General features: G+C 54.7%; 2 protein-coding genes across 2 annotated transcripts; both read right to left on the reverse strand.

The window, feature by feature from the left end:
* Positions 1 to 359: 359 nt before the first annotated feature.
* On the reverse strand, positions 360 to 2,809 carry HOXA1 (homeobox A1). The gene is made up of 2 exons (XM_082755289.1): positions 2,122 to 2,809; positions 360 to 1,735 (listed from the first exon to the last, which is right to left on the reverse strand). The coding sequence occupies exons 1-2, from the start codon at positions 2,732 to 2,734 to the stop codon at positions 1,380 to 1,382; spliced, it is 969 nt and encodes a 322-aa protein (XP_082611415.1). The 5' UTR covers positions 2,735 to 2,809; the 3' UTR covers positions 360 to 1,379.
* Positions 2,810 to 6,916: 4,107 nt separating this feature from the next.
* On the reverse strand, positions 6,917 to 10,152 carry HOXA2 (homeobox A2). Its single transcript, XM_082755431.1, has 2 exons — positions 8,753 to 10,152; positions 6,917 to 8,026 (listed from the first exon to the last, which is right to left on the reverse strand). Exons 1-2 carry the CDS (start codon positions 9,132 to 9,134, stop codon positions 7,281 to 7,283), a joined length of 1,128 nt encoding a protein of 375 aa, XP_082611557.1. The 5' UTR covers positions 9,135 to 10,152; the 3' UTR covers positions 6,917 to 7,280.
* Positions 10,153 to 13,078: the final 2,926 nt, after the last annotated feature.

Genomic DNA, 13,078 nt, shown 5'->3' on the forward strand with positions numbered 1-13,078 from the left:
GTAAGTGTCAACATCCATCCCGAGGTGAAAAGGTTAGCACTTGACCCAGGAAGCTCTCGTGTTTGTGCTTCAGAAATAGATCGGGGTCATAAATTCCTCCCAGTTACAGTGGAGGGAGAGGAGGGCCTTATATCCCCTAAAAATAATATTATTTGAGCATAGAAAAGGAAGAAGGTTTGTGTTATGAGTCAGCCCGGGCAGCCCGGGAGGAGGAACGCTGGGAGACACTTCCTCCCCCTCCGGCCCTACAAAAGGCCCCAGCAGAGGAAAATTGGGGAAACCGAAGTGCTGGGCCCAGGCTGGGGCTCCTCGGTGATGTCACGCAGAGGCAGACACACGAGGTATACCTGAAAGCGGAATATATTTATTACAGACATTGTAAGGACCCGTAAATCCTGCCCTGGGTTCCAGCAGCGGGTAATCCCAGAGCTCCGATGATTGTACAGAAAATCAGGAGGTGTCGCTGACACGCGACAACTGATAGACCTCAGTGTACCCGGGGTACATCAAAGCACGGGGCGTCATGCAACGGTCCAGACACCAACCACAGAAATGATACATTCATTTGGCCATTCGTCACATTCACGAGAAGGTTGAAAAGACATCGAGTCTAAATAATCCGAAAACGGGAAGAGGTGAGGTCTCTCTCGGACGGGTGTACCCTTCGGGCGGGTATAACCCGGCACAGCTTTAGGGCGGGGGGGCAAGCACACCGGGTAAGGGTTACAAAACCTAGTGCAATTGAAGCCTTGCTTGTCACACGGAGAGGAACAGCGCTACTCTTTGAGGTATCTGCTCGAGCTTCACGCGTTTGCTTGATGCGGTCGTCGGCTTTTGGCCGGTACAAAAGTGGATCCGGTTCTGCGAATGCACTCACCCTGCTCAACCTGATCATCTAAACGTCATTTCTAGAAAAATCTGTAAAAAGATAAATCTCTCGGACAAAGTATTTACAAGCAACCAACTCATAGACACGAACAAAGAATACATTAAATTAAGGGATGAAAGTCCTGTAAGTCGTGTAAACACTCGCAATAGTGCAGCTCTTCGTGAGGTCGTGTACCCTATGTAACCTGCCTGTCGCTCGGGGAAGGTCAGAGACCCGTCCTTGAGCGGGTAAGGGGCTCCTCCAGCGAAACGGGACGGGGGGGGGACCGAAAAAGGACCTTTGGGAGGCGAGGTGCGAGCCGGCACCCCGGGGCCCGGCGGCGGGGGGGCGCCCGTGGGGGCCGCGGGCACCCGTGGGAGATGGGGGCACCCGTGGGAGATGGGGGAACCCATGGGAGATCGGGGCACCCGTGGGAGACCGGGGGAACCCGTGGGAGATCTGGGCACCCGTGGGAGATCGGGGCGAGCCCCCCCGTCGGGGCACGGCGGTGTCAGTTGGAGGCAGGCAGCGTGTCCGAGGAGGATGAGGCTGGCGAGGCGCTGCAGGGCGACGAGCAGGACTTGTCCGAGGACTCCTCCGCCTTCTCCTCGCAGCCCGTGGGGGTGGCGGGGGAGATGGGCAGCAGCCCCTCTTTCTCCCTCTTCTTCTGCTTCATCCGCCGGTTCTGGAACCAGATCTTCACCTGCGTCTCGTTGAGCTGGAGGGAGGCGGCGATTTCCACCCTCCTGGCCCTGGTCAGGTACTTGTTGAAGTGAAACTCCTTCTCCAGCTCGGTGAGCTGCTTGGTGGTGAAGTTGGTCCGGACGGTGTTGGGCTGCCCCACGAAGCCGTACTCGCCGGCCTTGCCTGCAAAGGGGACACGCGGCGTTAAGTGAGCGCAAATGATTTATAGGCGACGTAATCAATATGTCCACACCGGCTAAGCGATAGGGAGCGGGGACTTCGCAGGATAAGAGGGAAGCCCCGGCAGGGTGAGTGATGGAGTGCGAGGTGCTAAACTGGAGTCAGCCTCTGGTGTCAGAGGAAACTTGATAAGTGGGTTATGAATTACAAGACGTACGACCAAGGGAGGGGAGCGGGGGGGCGGCAGGGGCCGGCGCTGGCTCCCAGCGCTGCGGGCAGACGGCTCCGGGGCTCCCGGGGGCGCGGGGCACCTGCGAGCCACCCCCGGCACCCCGACGGCAGGGAGCTGCCCCGACCTCCTCCCTTCCCCTCCACGCCGGGCCACTGACCTGTTTTGGGTGGGTTTCTTTTAACTTTCATCCAGTCGAAGGTCTGCGCCGGCGGCGAGGTCTCGGCGGAGGGGGAGCGGGAGTTTTCCTGCTGGTGGCCGGCGTGGAGGGGGGACAGGGCATGGTTATAGGTGCCCAGGGGCAGGCTCTGCTGCTCCTGCCCGTAGGCGGGGGGCACGAACTGGGCGGGCGCCCCCGCGTAGCCCTGGTGCGGGTGCTGCGCGGCGGCGGAGGAGGAGAGGCTGCCCGAGTACACGGCGGGGGCGCAGGGGGGGAAGCCGGCGGCCAGCTCCGCGTCCTGCCCCAGCGGGTAGGGGCCGTAGGCGGCGCCGAAGCCCTGCGAGCCGTACGTCGGGGCGCAGCCGGGGTGCGCGTAGGACACCCCCAGGCCGCCGTGGTGCTGGTAGGCGGCGGGCTGGCCCGGGGGGTGGTGGTGGCGGTGGGGGCTGATGGGCACGCCGCGGCCCACGAGGAAGCGGTCCTCCCCGCTGCAGCTGCCGGCGCTGACGGCGCAGGGCTGGAAAGTTGTAATCCCGTGCTCGGGGTGGTAGGCGCGGGCGGCGCAGGCCCCCGCCTCGCCGCCGAGGACGGGGTACTCGAGAAAGGAGCTCATCCTCGCCGCGTCCCGCTGCTGTCACGCCGCCACCGGGTCTTCAGCGGCCAGCGGGGCCGCGCCAACTTTCCCACATCCTCCATGGGGCCGGGAGGAAAATGACACGAAGGTACCGCGAGCGGGGAGGCACGTGGGGGGCGGCAGCCAATGGCTGCGGCGCCTGCGGGACTTTCCCGGCTCCTGCCGCTGATAGATCGCCGCGTCGGGGGCATTTAAACGCCGAGCGCTCCGACGGCGCGGCACGGCACGGCGCGGCGCGGCGCGGCACCGCGGGGCAGGGCGGCGGCGGCCCCCCGGGGGGCGGGGGGGCCGGGCTGCTGCCCACCGGGGGACGCCCGCCCGCTGAGAGGGGAAGGCTGGAGAGAGCCCGGCGGCGGAGCCCGGCCCGCGGAGCCCGGCCCCTCCAGGGTGAGTGCCTCTGCGGCGGCCCCGGAGCTGTCAGGCCGGTGCCGGGCATCTCCGACGCCCCTCGCCCCCCGGTTTGGGCCCCCCGGGGGGTGCGGGGGGAGGTGGAGGGGGCAGCGCGGAGAGCACCAGCCCAGGGGACGCGGATGGGGATGGAACCGGGAATGGGGACTGCTACTGGGGATAGAGACGGGGACGGGGGTCTTCCGGAGGATGGAGATGGGGCCAAAGGACCTGGGTCCTGCCTCGCCGCAGAGCCCAGCGCGACGCGACGCCAAGAGTTAAAGGGGCTTGTCCAGCCGCAACACCAGGCGGCCGCGGGCATTAGCATGGAAATGAGGCGCTTTTGGGACTGACGGCCATTGTGCTCTCCCGGGCACACCGGCCTCCCCCCGGCCCGCATCCCCGCTCCCCCCGCACCTCCGCCGGGCTCCCCCGCGCCAGCCCGGGACTGGGGCAGGGGAGGGGGAGCCGGGGACAAGGGGGGGACGGTGACGGGGCGGGGACCCGCCGGGCTCCGCAGCCCATCTGCTGGGGCCCCGCGGCGCCGCTGCCGCCCGCCCCGGGCCGGGCGGGGGGAAAGCTGCCCGGGGTGCCGCAGGTCGCAGCCCGGCGGCCCGGGGAGGCGGCCCGGGGCCGGGGCAGGGGAGCTGCGGGAGGTGCGGGGCCCGCCGCCCCGGTCCCTTTGTCCCCGCGCTCCGCCAGCACCCGGGCCGGCAGCGGCGGGAGGTGGCAGATGGCCGGTGGCAGAGGCGGCCCCAGGACCCTTGGGAACCGCGCTGAGCATCGACTACAGCTTGCCCCTCCCCACCACCAACCCTCCCCCAGAAAAAGAAATTTAAAAAAAAAAAAGGTCCGAAAAAGAGGGAGGGCGGTGGGATGTGGGTTGCGACCCCGTATTCGGGTTACGTATGCGGAAAAGGAAAGGGGAGGTGAAGACCAGGCATCCGTCCGCCCCAGGGCACCCATCCGTCTGCAGGGAGAGGGGATGGCACCAACAGTCCTAACGATAACCTCGGGGAAGGACGGATGGGAAGTGGTTTTCCCATCCGCCGGCCCCAGGAGGAGCCGCCTCCCGTGCTCCTGCAGGTGCATTCCCAGCCGGCTCCTCCATCGCTGTGCTCTCGTGGTCGGCTGCTGCTCGTTTGGAAATTCAAAGGGCTTCTTCTAACCCTGCCACTTCTCTCTGCTCACCAACACACACACACACACTCACCCGCAAGCTCCTCCCTCCCATCTGAACCACAACATCCTCTCCTAGGTGCAAGCTCTCCTACTGCTGTTAGGTCAGCCTTTATCCCGTGCCATCTCCAAGGCCTCCCTATGGCCAGCAGACACCGAAGGGCTGCTCCCTCCACCACGCGTCTATCCGGATGCTCCTACTATTTCTATTTGTTCTCATTTACTGCACAGGCACGAATGGTTGAGGGCCCTCTGGAAAGGTTCCTTTTCTTAAACTCCGGGGGGGTCGGGGGGAGGACAACAGAAACAACACTCCAGAGGCGTTTATGGCATTATATTGCATCATTTTGAGCTATGGAAAGGGACATAAACATATTTATTTCATTCCTGTAAACCTGTTGTGATAAATACTGCATAAGGCAGAGGAAAAAAGGCAGGCCGCTGGGACTGTTTACCAATAAAAGAGCTGGCATCTTTTCAGCTTTTTTTTTTTTTTTTTTTTTTTTACATCAGCCGGCCAAGAATAATGTATATTTTACTCCAAATAGATTATTTTTACCCGTAAAATCCGACAAATTACAGCACCTCTCTTACAGGCTCCAGCATCCTGAAATCTGAAATCCTTTTTTTTTTTTTTTTTCTTCCCTTTTCCGTGCCATTTTTGGGAAGAGCCCCCGTCTCTTTTGTTGCATTGTCTCTCTCGCGATGCCTTGGGTTTTTGCTGCCGGTACCGTGCGTGGGGCAGCGGGGTAAGAGCCGAGGGGGCAATCCCCCATCCTCGGCGAGGAGAGCTGCCGCCCCCGGCCCCCGGTCCCGCTCTGCCCTCCGCTACTCCTCTCCGGGCCTGGCCGGGAACTGGCGTTTCCTGTCCGAGACTGGGGCCAACGGGGCGATTCCGGCGATTTAGGCTTTTTCGTGGGAGTTCGCCTCCGCCCCCAGTGCCCCCGCTGTGGCCGCAGGGCTCATGGGAGACTCTGAGGCGAGTCCTGATCTCCGCATCCCCCCATTTATTTAAATATAGAGAGCTAAAGGTTTGAGCCTTGTAGCGTATTTTTTTTCTCCCCCATACCTTTTTTTTTTTTTTTTAGTCCTTTTTTTTTTTTTTTTTTTCTTTTGAGTATTTTCAGCATCCAGGCATCTGGGCACAAAAGCGGCCCTGACCCGGCCGATGCAGCCCCGTGCCACGGGAGTTAAACTGCGGCTCGCCTTCTGCAGGGCTGGGCTGGAGCGGAGAGAAGGACAAGAAGCAGGGCCGAGGTTTCGCCGCGGCCGCAGCTCAGCCAACTGTTGTTTTAAAAGAGCAATAAAAATGAATTATGACTAAACGCCTTCTCACTTAATGGTTTTAGACGGGGATCCCCAGCCCCGGCAAATACGTAAGAGGATTTTTATTTGTGCATGTGTTCCTGCAATTGATCTCTTTGATGACATTCTCATTCATAGAAAGAGTTTGATTTATGACTTTCGGAAGAATTGCGTTCAGCCCTTCCAGCTATAACCCACGCATCCCAGCTCCACAGCGTGTTGCCGAGCTGGGAAGGCAGCAGCACTCCTCGCACGGACGGTGCCTTCCCCGGCCCCCGCTCCAGCCATTCTCTCCGGGATGCCCCCACTCTCTCCGGGATGTCCCCACGCCCTCAGCCCTTCGTGGAGAAGCCCCGCTCGCATCTGTTGCTCGCCCGCCGCCCCCGGACGGGGCTCGGTCCCCTCCCGAGCCCCCCGCCACCGCTGACCGCACGCACTTCGCCGGAGATTTTCTCCAAGCCTGGCTTTGCTGCCCCAGGGTTGGGGGGATGCCCGAGGAAATCTCAGCTTGGGAGTCACACCCGACCCTTTTCGGGAGCACCCCTTCGCCCCACAAGGAAGGGTTTAAACGGGAAAAACCTTCCCTCAAGAGGACCGAGCGGAGGGTGCGATTCCGCCCTAGACGCTTTTTTTCCTCGCTTTTGTGCCTTTTGATTTTGCAAACGCTAACTTCTTCTTTTTCCTCTCCTTTTAGGGCTGATTTCTTGGACCGCTCAGCACGTGAGGACTCACCAAGCGCACCCTCTGTGAGCTCTCGTATCTTTTAAGATCCCTGCATCAGCTTGCTGGCTAAGCGCTGCATTCTAGAAAAATATGCCCCCCCCCCTCCCCCCAAAAAAAGAAAAAAAAAAAAGGTTTTCTTGTATGTAACAGGCTAGTTTCTGCAGGAGACAGCCTCCTGAATCTGCCTCACGTTTGGTCTGTAACAGAGAAAGTGCTCGCTTATGCTTTTGTTACAGTTCAGAATTCCCAAGCTTGGTATCGGCACGGAGATAAGATGCTGCGTTTATACATTAAAGGAAAGAAATCTCCGTCAAATCTGTGAACGGTTTTAGTTTCCTTTTTTTTTTTTTTTTTTTTCCTTGTGAGAAACTCTTGCAATAAAGAATTTGAACGTTTTTTTTTCCTCTCTACTAAATGTCCTAAATTGCCAAAAGGGGAGAGATCGCAGTCAGAATGTTGGATTTTGATTATTAGTAAACAGTGGAAGGGAGTGGGAGAAAAACCCGTAGTGTTATCAGTGCTGGAAGGAGAGAGAGAGCAAGAGAGAGGCAAAAAGGGAAAGAAAAAAAGAGAAAGCTCCTTGTAGCAAACAAGAATTTATTCTACCAAAAATACTTATGACAACGCATCCTAATGCAATACAAAAATAAAAAGAAAGTGACGATACAATTCCTATATGATCACTTTCTTACAGACCTCATATATTGCTTTCATAGAAGGACCTAGAATGTGGCTAGGTTAAAATTGAACACAACTAAAACTTCGTAGGAAACGGTAAAATGGCACAGCAAAAGGGAGGTAATAAACAGAAAATACTGACCGGGAAAAGGGGTGGGATGGGGAAATAAAATTAATTCACTGAAAAAATAAAAATAAAGAGGGAGAATAAGGAGGAGAAGGCAGGACCCTTGGAGAGGACGTCTTTAATTTCTCAGTAATTCAGATGCTGCAAGTCTATTGTGGTGAGTGTGTCTGTAAAAAAGTCAAAACTGTCAGCTGAAATATCTACGGGACTGTCCAGAGATCCTGGCAAACTGGGGGAAACTGCATCTGAAAGCTGTAGGCAGGAATCTGTGGAGAAAACGTTAAAGTCCTGTAAAGAAGGGACATCTAGGGCCTCAGGACTGTCATTGTTTAGGCCAGCTGCACAGTTCTGGGCCATTGTTGAGAGGCAGTTTTGAACAGTGGGTGACTGATGTTGAAAATGTTTCAGATTTTTCTCATTGCTCGTTAAAGGCGAAACGGGGAAACTTTGGGACTCGCCATTGTGCGCATTCTGCGCCTGCTGCTGCGACAGTGCATTCTGCTGGAAAGCGTAGCCTTCCCTTTCCAAAAGAGCGCCTGAGACGTTGCTGAGGGCTTGCTCGAAGAGGGCTTTCTCCTCCTCCTCGTCCTCCGCCGCCTTCTCCGGGTCCTCTAAACTCTTAAATTTCCCCTCACTGTTTTGGTTCTCCTTGCACTGGGTCTGTCTCTTGTGCTTCATCCTTCTGTTCTGGAACCAGACTTTGACTTGTCTCTCAGTCAAATCCAGCAAGGCTGCAATCTCAACCCTCCTCGGTCTACAGAGATACTTGTTGAAATGAAATTCTTTCTCTAGCTCCAAAAGCTGGGTGTTGGTGTAAGCCGTCCTCAGCCGCCTAGATCCACCGTTACCACTATCGGGGATTTCAAGGGGGTCTGTTAAAAAAAAGAAAAAGAAAAAGAAAAACACCACCACCACCACCACCACACGCACACACCCCAAAAGCACCAGCACCAGGAAAGCGAAAAGCCAAAAAAAAAAAAAAAAAAAAAAAAAAAAAAAAAAGCACACACGCACACACACAAAACGGATAAATGCACGGATTGAATTTCAGCATCCGAGCCCATCGCATCCCGGGGGGGGGTGTGTGGAAGGGGGGGGAGCGCTCTCTCCCTCTCTCCCCGCGTTGGAAGCGGCTCTATCTATATGTCCACATAGCATAAACCAGCAACTGCAACAAAATGGCCGCCCTCGGGTGCTGCGAGCCCATTGTGTCGCCCTGCTGAGCGGCCGGTGCTGCGTGCCCCTCGGCCGCCTCCAGCTCGTCGCCTGCAGCTCGCCAACCTCCCCAGGCCAGAGCAAACTTTATATTAGCCATAGCGCAATTTATAATTAATGCATCAGCCGCCGAGCTGAGCGGGAGCAATCTATCACTCTTCATTACTGTCAAATACCCCGAGTCTAGGACAGCGAGACAAGAGAGGTCAGCTCCAACTCAAATAAATCATCCCGCGGCGGGGCAACTTGGGGGAAAAGTTTGGGGTTTGAGCCCAGCCCCGACGGCCCCGGCCGCCCCGAGCCCCCCGTCCCCCTTCGGGCCGGCCCGGGGGGCTGCGGGGAGCCCCCCAAAGCGGCCCGACGGCCAAAGTCTTGGGACTGACCTTTGTGGCTGAGGCAGGCAGGTCCAGCGGCTGAGGCGGAGGCCGAGGCGGGCGGCAGGGCGGATCGCTTGGACGCCTTTTTCTCTTTCATCCAGGGGTACTCCGGGGGCGGCGGGGCGCCGGCGGGGCCCGGGCTGCCGCTGCGGCCGCGGGGGCTCGCCTTGGGGCGGCCGCCGCCGCTGTGGCGAGGGTGGCTGCTTGGGTTCAGGCTGGGGATGGTCTGCTCAAAAGGAGGAGGAATCAGTGTCGAGTGTGAAAGCGTCGAGTTCTTGATTGATGAACTTTGAAATGTATCACCGACAGGGGGAAAAGATGTCAGGCACTCAGCAAGCGATGGCTGACTATTGATAAAACCAATCTCTCGCTCGAATTCGAAATTCATGGCCTTCAACTCGCAGCCCCCGCGGAGAAAAAGTTCCCTCGGATTCAGGGGGCTCGGGGGGGGGAAGGCCCAGGAAAAAGGAGAGAGAGAAGAAAAAAATATATCATAGAAGATCGCTGGTGGGGTGTTTTTTTTCTAATTCACTGATTACAGCCGTATGGGGACCGTGCTACTATTAAACTATTGAATTCATGGAGACAAGGTTGAAATTGGACCGAATTGGCTGTCACATGATTGCCTCTGCCCAATGACAATTTGGGCTTTAATCAAAAGAAGCCACTGTCTGTTTGATTGATCCAAAAAAGTCGGGAAGGAACGCCTCATTGGGGGCCAGAAAGGCTTTATTTACACTTTTTTTAAAGAGGGAAATGATATCTCTAGTATCTATCCCCTTGGCGTCCTAATCCGAAATGATCGGGGGTGGGGAGGGAGGTGCGGGTGCGTCTCTGTGTTTGGAGGGGAGGCTGCGAGTGTGTGTGCGAGTGTTGGTGTGTGTGTGCCAGCGTGTGTGTGTGTGTGTGTGTGTGTGTGAGAGCGGGCGAGTGTGTGTGCGGGTGTGCGGCTGCTTGTCCTGCAGCCTGCTGCCTCCCTCGCTTCCACCCGCGCACTCCTCTCTCATTGTTTGGGACTGTCAGGAAAACGCTTTGCACCTCACAAATCATTTAAGCACCTCAATCTGACGCCTTGAGTCATTAACAAAGTAATCCATTAATCTTCAAAGTTTTGACACCGCCAGGCCCCCACATAAGAAGTTGCACCCAGGCAGGAGTCTGTAGCAGAGAGTCTTGATTTTTTCCTAGGGAATAGCACTTCCTCCAAAACTACTTTATCGCTCCCGACTCAGCCTCCATTGGCTCCTTTTTCTTTTCTTTCCTTCTTTTATTTTTTGTTTGTTTGTGTCTTTTTTCTTTTTTTTTTTTCTTTTATCTTCCTTTTTTTTTTTTTTTTTTTTTTTTGTGGCTATCGGGCGTACAGTACGGAGAACAATTGGCCGCCGGTGCCGAGCCATTGTTTAACTGGATCTTCCTCAGCAACCTTGCTTCTAGGGGAAGAGTCACATAGGCAGCAGCCCTTGCGCTTCGTGACTTCCCTCTCCAGTTGGCTTCCCGGGATTGGACCATAAAACATACCCTAGGAATACCTCTCTGGGCGAGCCAAATCGCGAGGCTGCGAAAGCGTCTGGCTGTTGCCTCTTTAAAAAAAAAAAAAAAAAAAAAAAAAAAAAAAAAAGACCAAAATCCTGTGCCTTAGCTTGCAAACGATACTCCCGTCTGCTGGCATAATTTGCTTAATAACCGTAGTAGGCTGGGTCTGGTGAGTATTTTCGATTACCAGGAAATATATGGGCTGGTAGCGGGTTTGTTTTCACGGGGCCAGGCAGAGCGAAAATGCTGCGGGGGCGATAACTTGAGGCACGGCTCTCGCCTCCGAAGCTTGGCTCTCTGCCGTCGTTTCCATTTTCCTCTGCCAAGTCGAGCCCCGAATTTGGAAGGTTTGGGCACAATTTTCCAACCAGACCGAGGCGAGCGATGACAATGATGGCCATGGGAGCCAGCCCGATGAGTCCTACGGTCAGAGCCGGGCCGGAGCTCGCCTTCCCGCGGAGCCGGGCCGGGCCGGGGGCCCGGGGGGCCGGGGGAGGCCGGGGGGGCCGGGGGAAGGAACATCCGAGCCGGTCTCCGTGTCCTCGAGCAGCCGGGGACCATCGCCTGCGCGATGCGTTGCTGTCTCTCTTTATTTTCGGAGTTGCCAAAAAGGGGTCGGCAAGCGTCTTCGTATTTAAAAATAATAATAATTATAATAAAATAAAGAAGAAGAAGCAGAAGAAGGAAAAAAAGAAAAGAAGACCCCCAAGCATTCAGCGGATCAGTCTCCGTCCAGACTGCACGAAGTGCATTTAAAAAATCGGTTTTAAGTTAATGCACCCACAAGATGTAGCATATCTGCGAAGGCATTGGAGAGAGGGGGAGGGGAGGGGCTGGGAGGCTTTAAATGGGCTTTTTGGTGGTTGCTTGTTTAAATAAAATATAGAACGAGACTTGTCATTTAATCCCTCAAAAGGGATGCCTTACAAATATCGATGCTGTTGGAAAATGCGAGGGGTTTAATTTTCTTGCTTTTAGTCCAAACAAAGCTCTGGTGGTGTCTGCGCGCGATCAATCTTGGCCGCCAAAAGGTTTGACAGCTACTGGCCCTTAAGAACACATTTAAAGCTTCTTGCTCTTTCCAAGATCAAATGTGGCCGAGAAAAGAGGCAGAGCAAGAAACGCGAGTAAACAAGGAAAAAAGCTGCTTTTAAAATATGCTGGCAGAGGACTGCTCTGCTTGTGGGAAAGCCCGGTTTTATTTTGCTTCTCTGCGCCTACCTTGGGGTCGGGCTTTTCTTTTATTTTTATTTTCTTTATTTTATTTTTTTTTTCTGGAAAATATTGGGATTAACAGCAGGATGGCAAATAATAAAGAGAGAGGTTTGGACTTTAACCAGGCTTTGTGAGTAAAAACCTGCGTGGGTGTCTCTATTCTGCACATTTGTTTCTTGTGGTCATTCTAATACAAAAACCACCTGGAACAAAACCTTTGGAGAGGGGACGCGAAATTCTTGGGCAAATCAATTACTTCTGCCTCCAGAGGGATCTTTTAATCGGGAGAATCTTAAATGCAAAAATACAAATTCTTACTGGTAACGTAAAGCCTCTGAAGATGGGGTAGGGAACGGTTTCTGGAAAGAAGGGGCAAAATCGCCTGTATTTTTCTTTCTTCGGAGTGGGAGGGGGAAAAAACGCCAAATTCCTTCTCTTGAACATTTTCAGAAATGTTATTATTGCTGCTAAAGTAACCACACGTTAGGAATTCACCGGCTGTACCGTTACCTTTTGTTTTATCTAACGCAGCTTATCGGGGCGGGGAGGGGGGGTGTTGAATTTTATGTATGTGCGCTTATTTGAAAGGAGCCATGTCTTGTAATGTGGCAAAAAAAAAAAAAAAAAAAACATTTTCTCCTCCAAAATAATCATCAGTCGTTGGTCTGTATTGGGTAATAACCATGTTTCAATGAAAAATATCAGACTAAATAAGCCTCCCTTCCATGGTTACATATCTCTCTATGTAATAAACCGCATGGTATAAATATATTTACAATCCCTTTCTTTGACTGAGCATGCTTTATCTATTTATGCAGAAAAGCTCTATATAGCTTCGTGGATGCATGACAATGTTTCAGCATCAGGCAAGGATGGCTCTGGGAACAAGATAAAGCCCAAAGATTAATAATATTTCAGCATGAGACCAAAATGGCGACATTTTTTCTGTGCTCTGGAAGATACAGATGGTAAACAGCGTGCGTTGTTATCTACACAGCATAGGAATATGTCTTTATAAACGTGCACGGGTATATTTTACCTAGTCTATTAAGGTCCCTTTTGATTTATCTTTCAAGTTTCGATCTAAAAATTACGGACATTTGGCCTGAAAAGGAAGAAAGATGGGATTTAAACCCACGTTTCCAGTCCCTGCCATCCCCCTTGGACCGATTCGGCCCGGAGACCCCGGGGGTGCCCGTTTGGGGCCAGTGGCCCTCCCGCAGCCCGGTGTGCACCCCACACACACCCCCTAACACACGCACGCACACACGCACACCCCCGCGGGGGGGCAAGGATGGAGTGGGAAGGGGGGGGGGGCAGGGAGAGCGGGGCTCCCCTCCCCCACTGCTTCAGGCTGCAGCGGGGAGGGGAGGAGGCTGGGGAGAAGGGAAAGGACCCCAGCATCAAATCAAAAATTAAAAAGGAAAAAATAAAAATTAAAAAAAAAAAAAAAAAGAGAAAAGAGAGAAGCTGCTCGCTTTAGGAAAAGAAGCAAAACGGCAGGAGGGAGGAGAGGTGTCCAGAGGCAGCTGCGCCCGGCAGCCCCCCTCCCAGCCGCCTTTGGGGTTTGCCTGGGGGGGCTCA

This window comes from Aythya marila (genome assembly GCF_965140915.1).
Source record: "Aythya marila genome assembly, chromosome: 2".
Lineage (NCBI taxonomy): Eukaryota > Metazoa > Chordata > Aves > Anseriformes > Anatidae > Aythya > Aythya marila.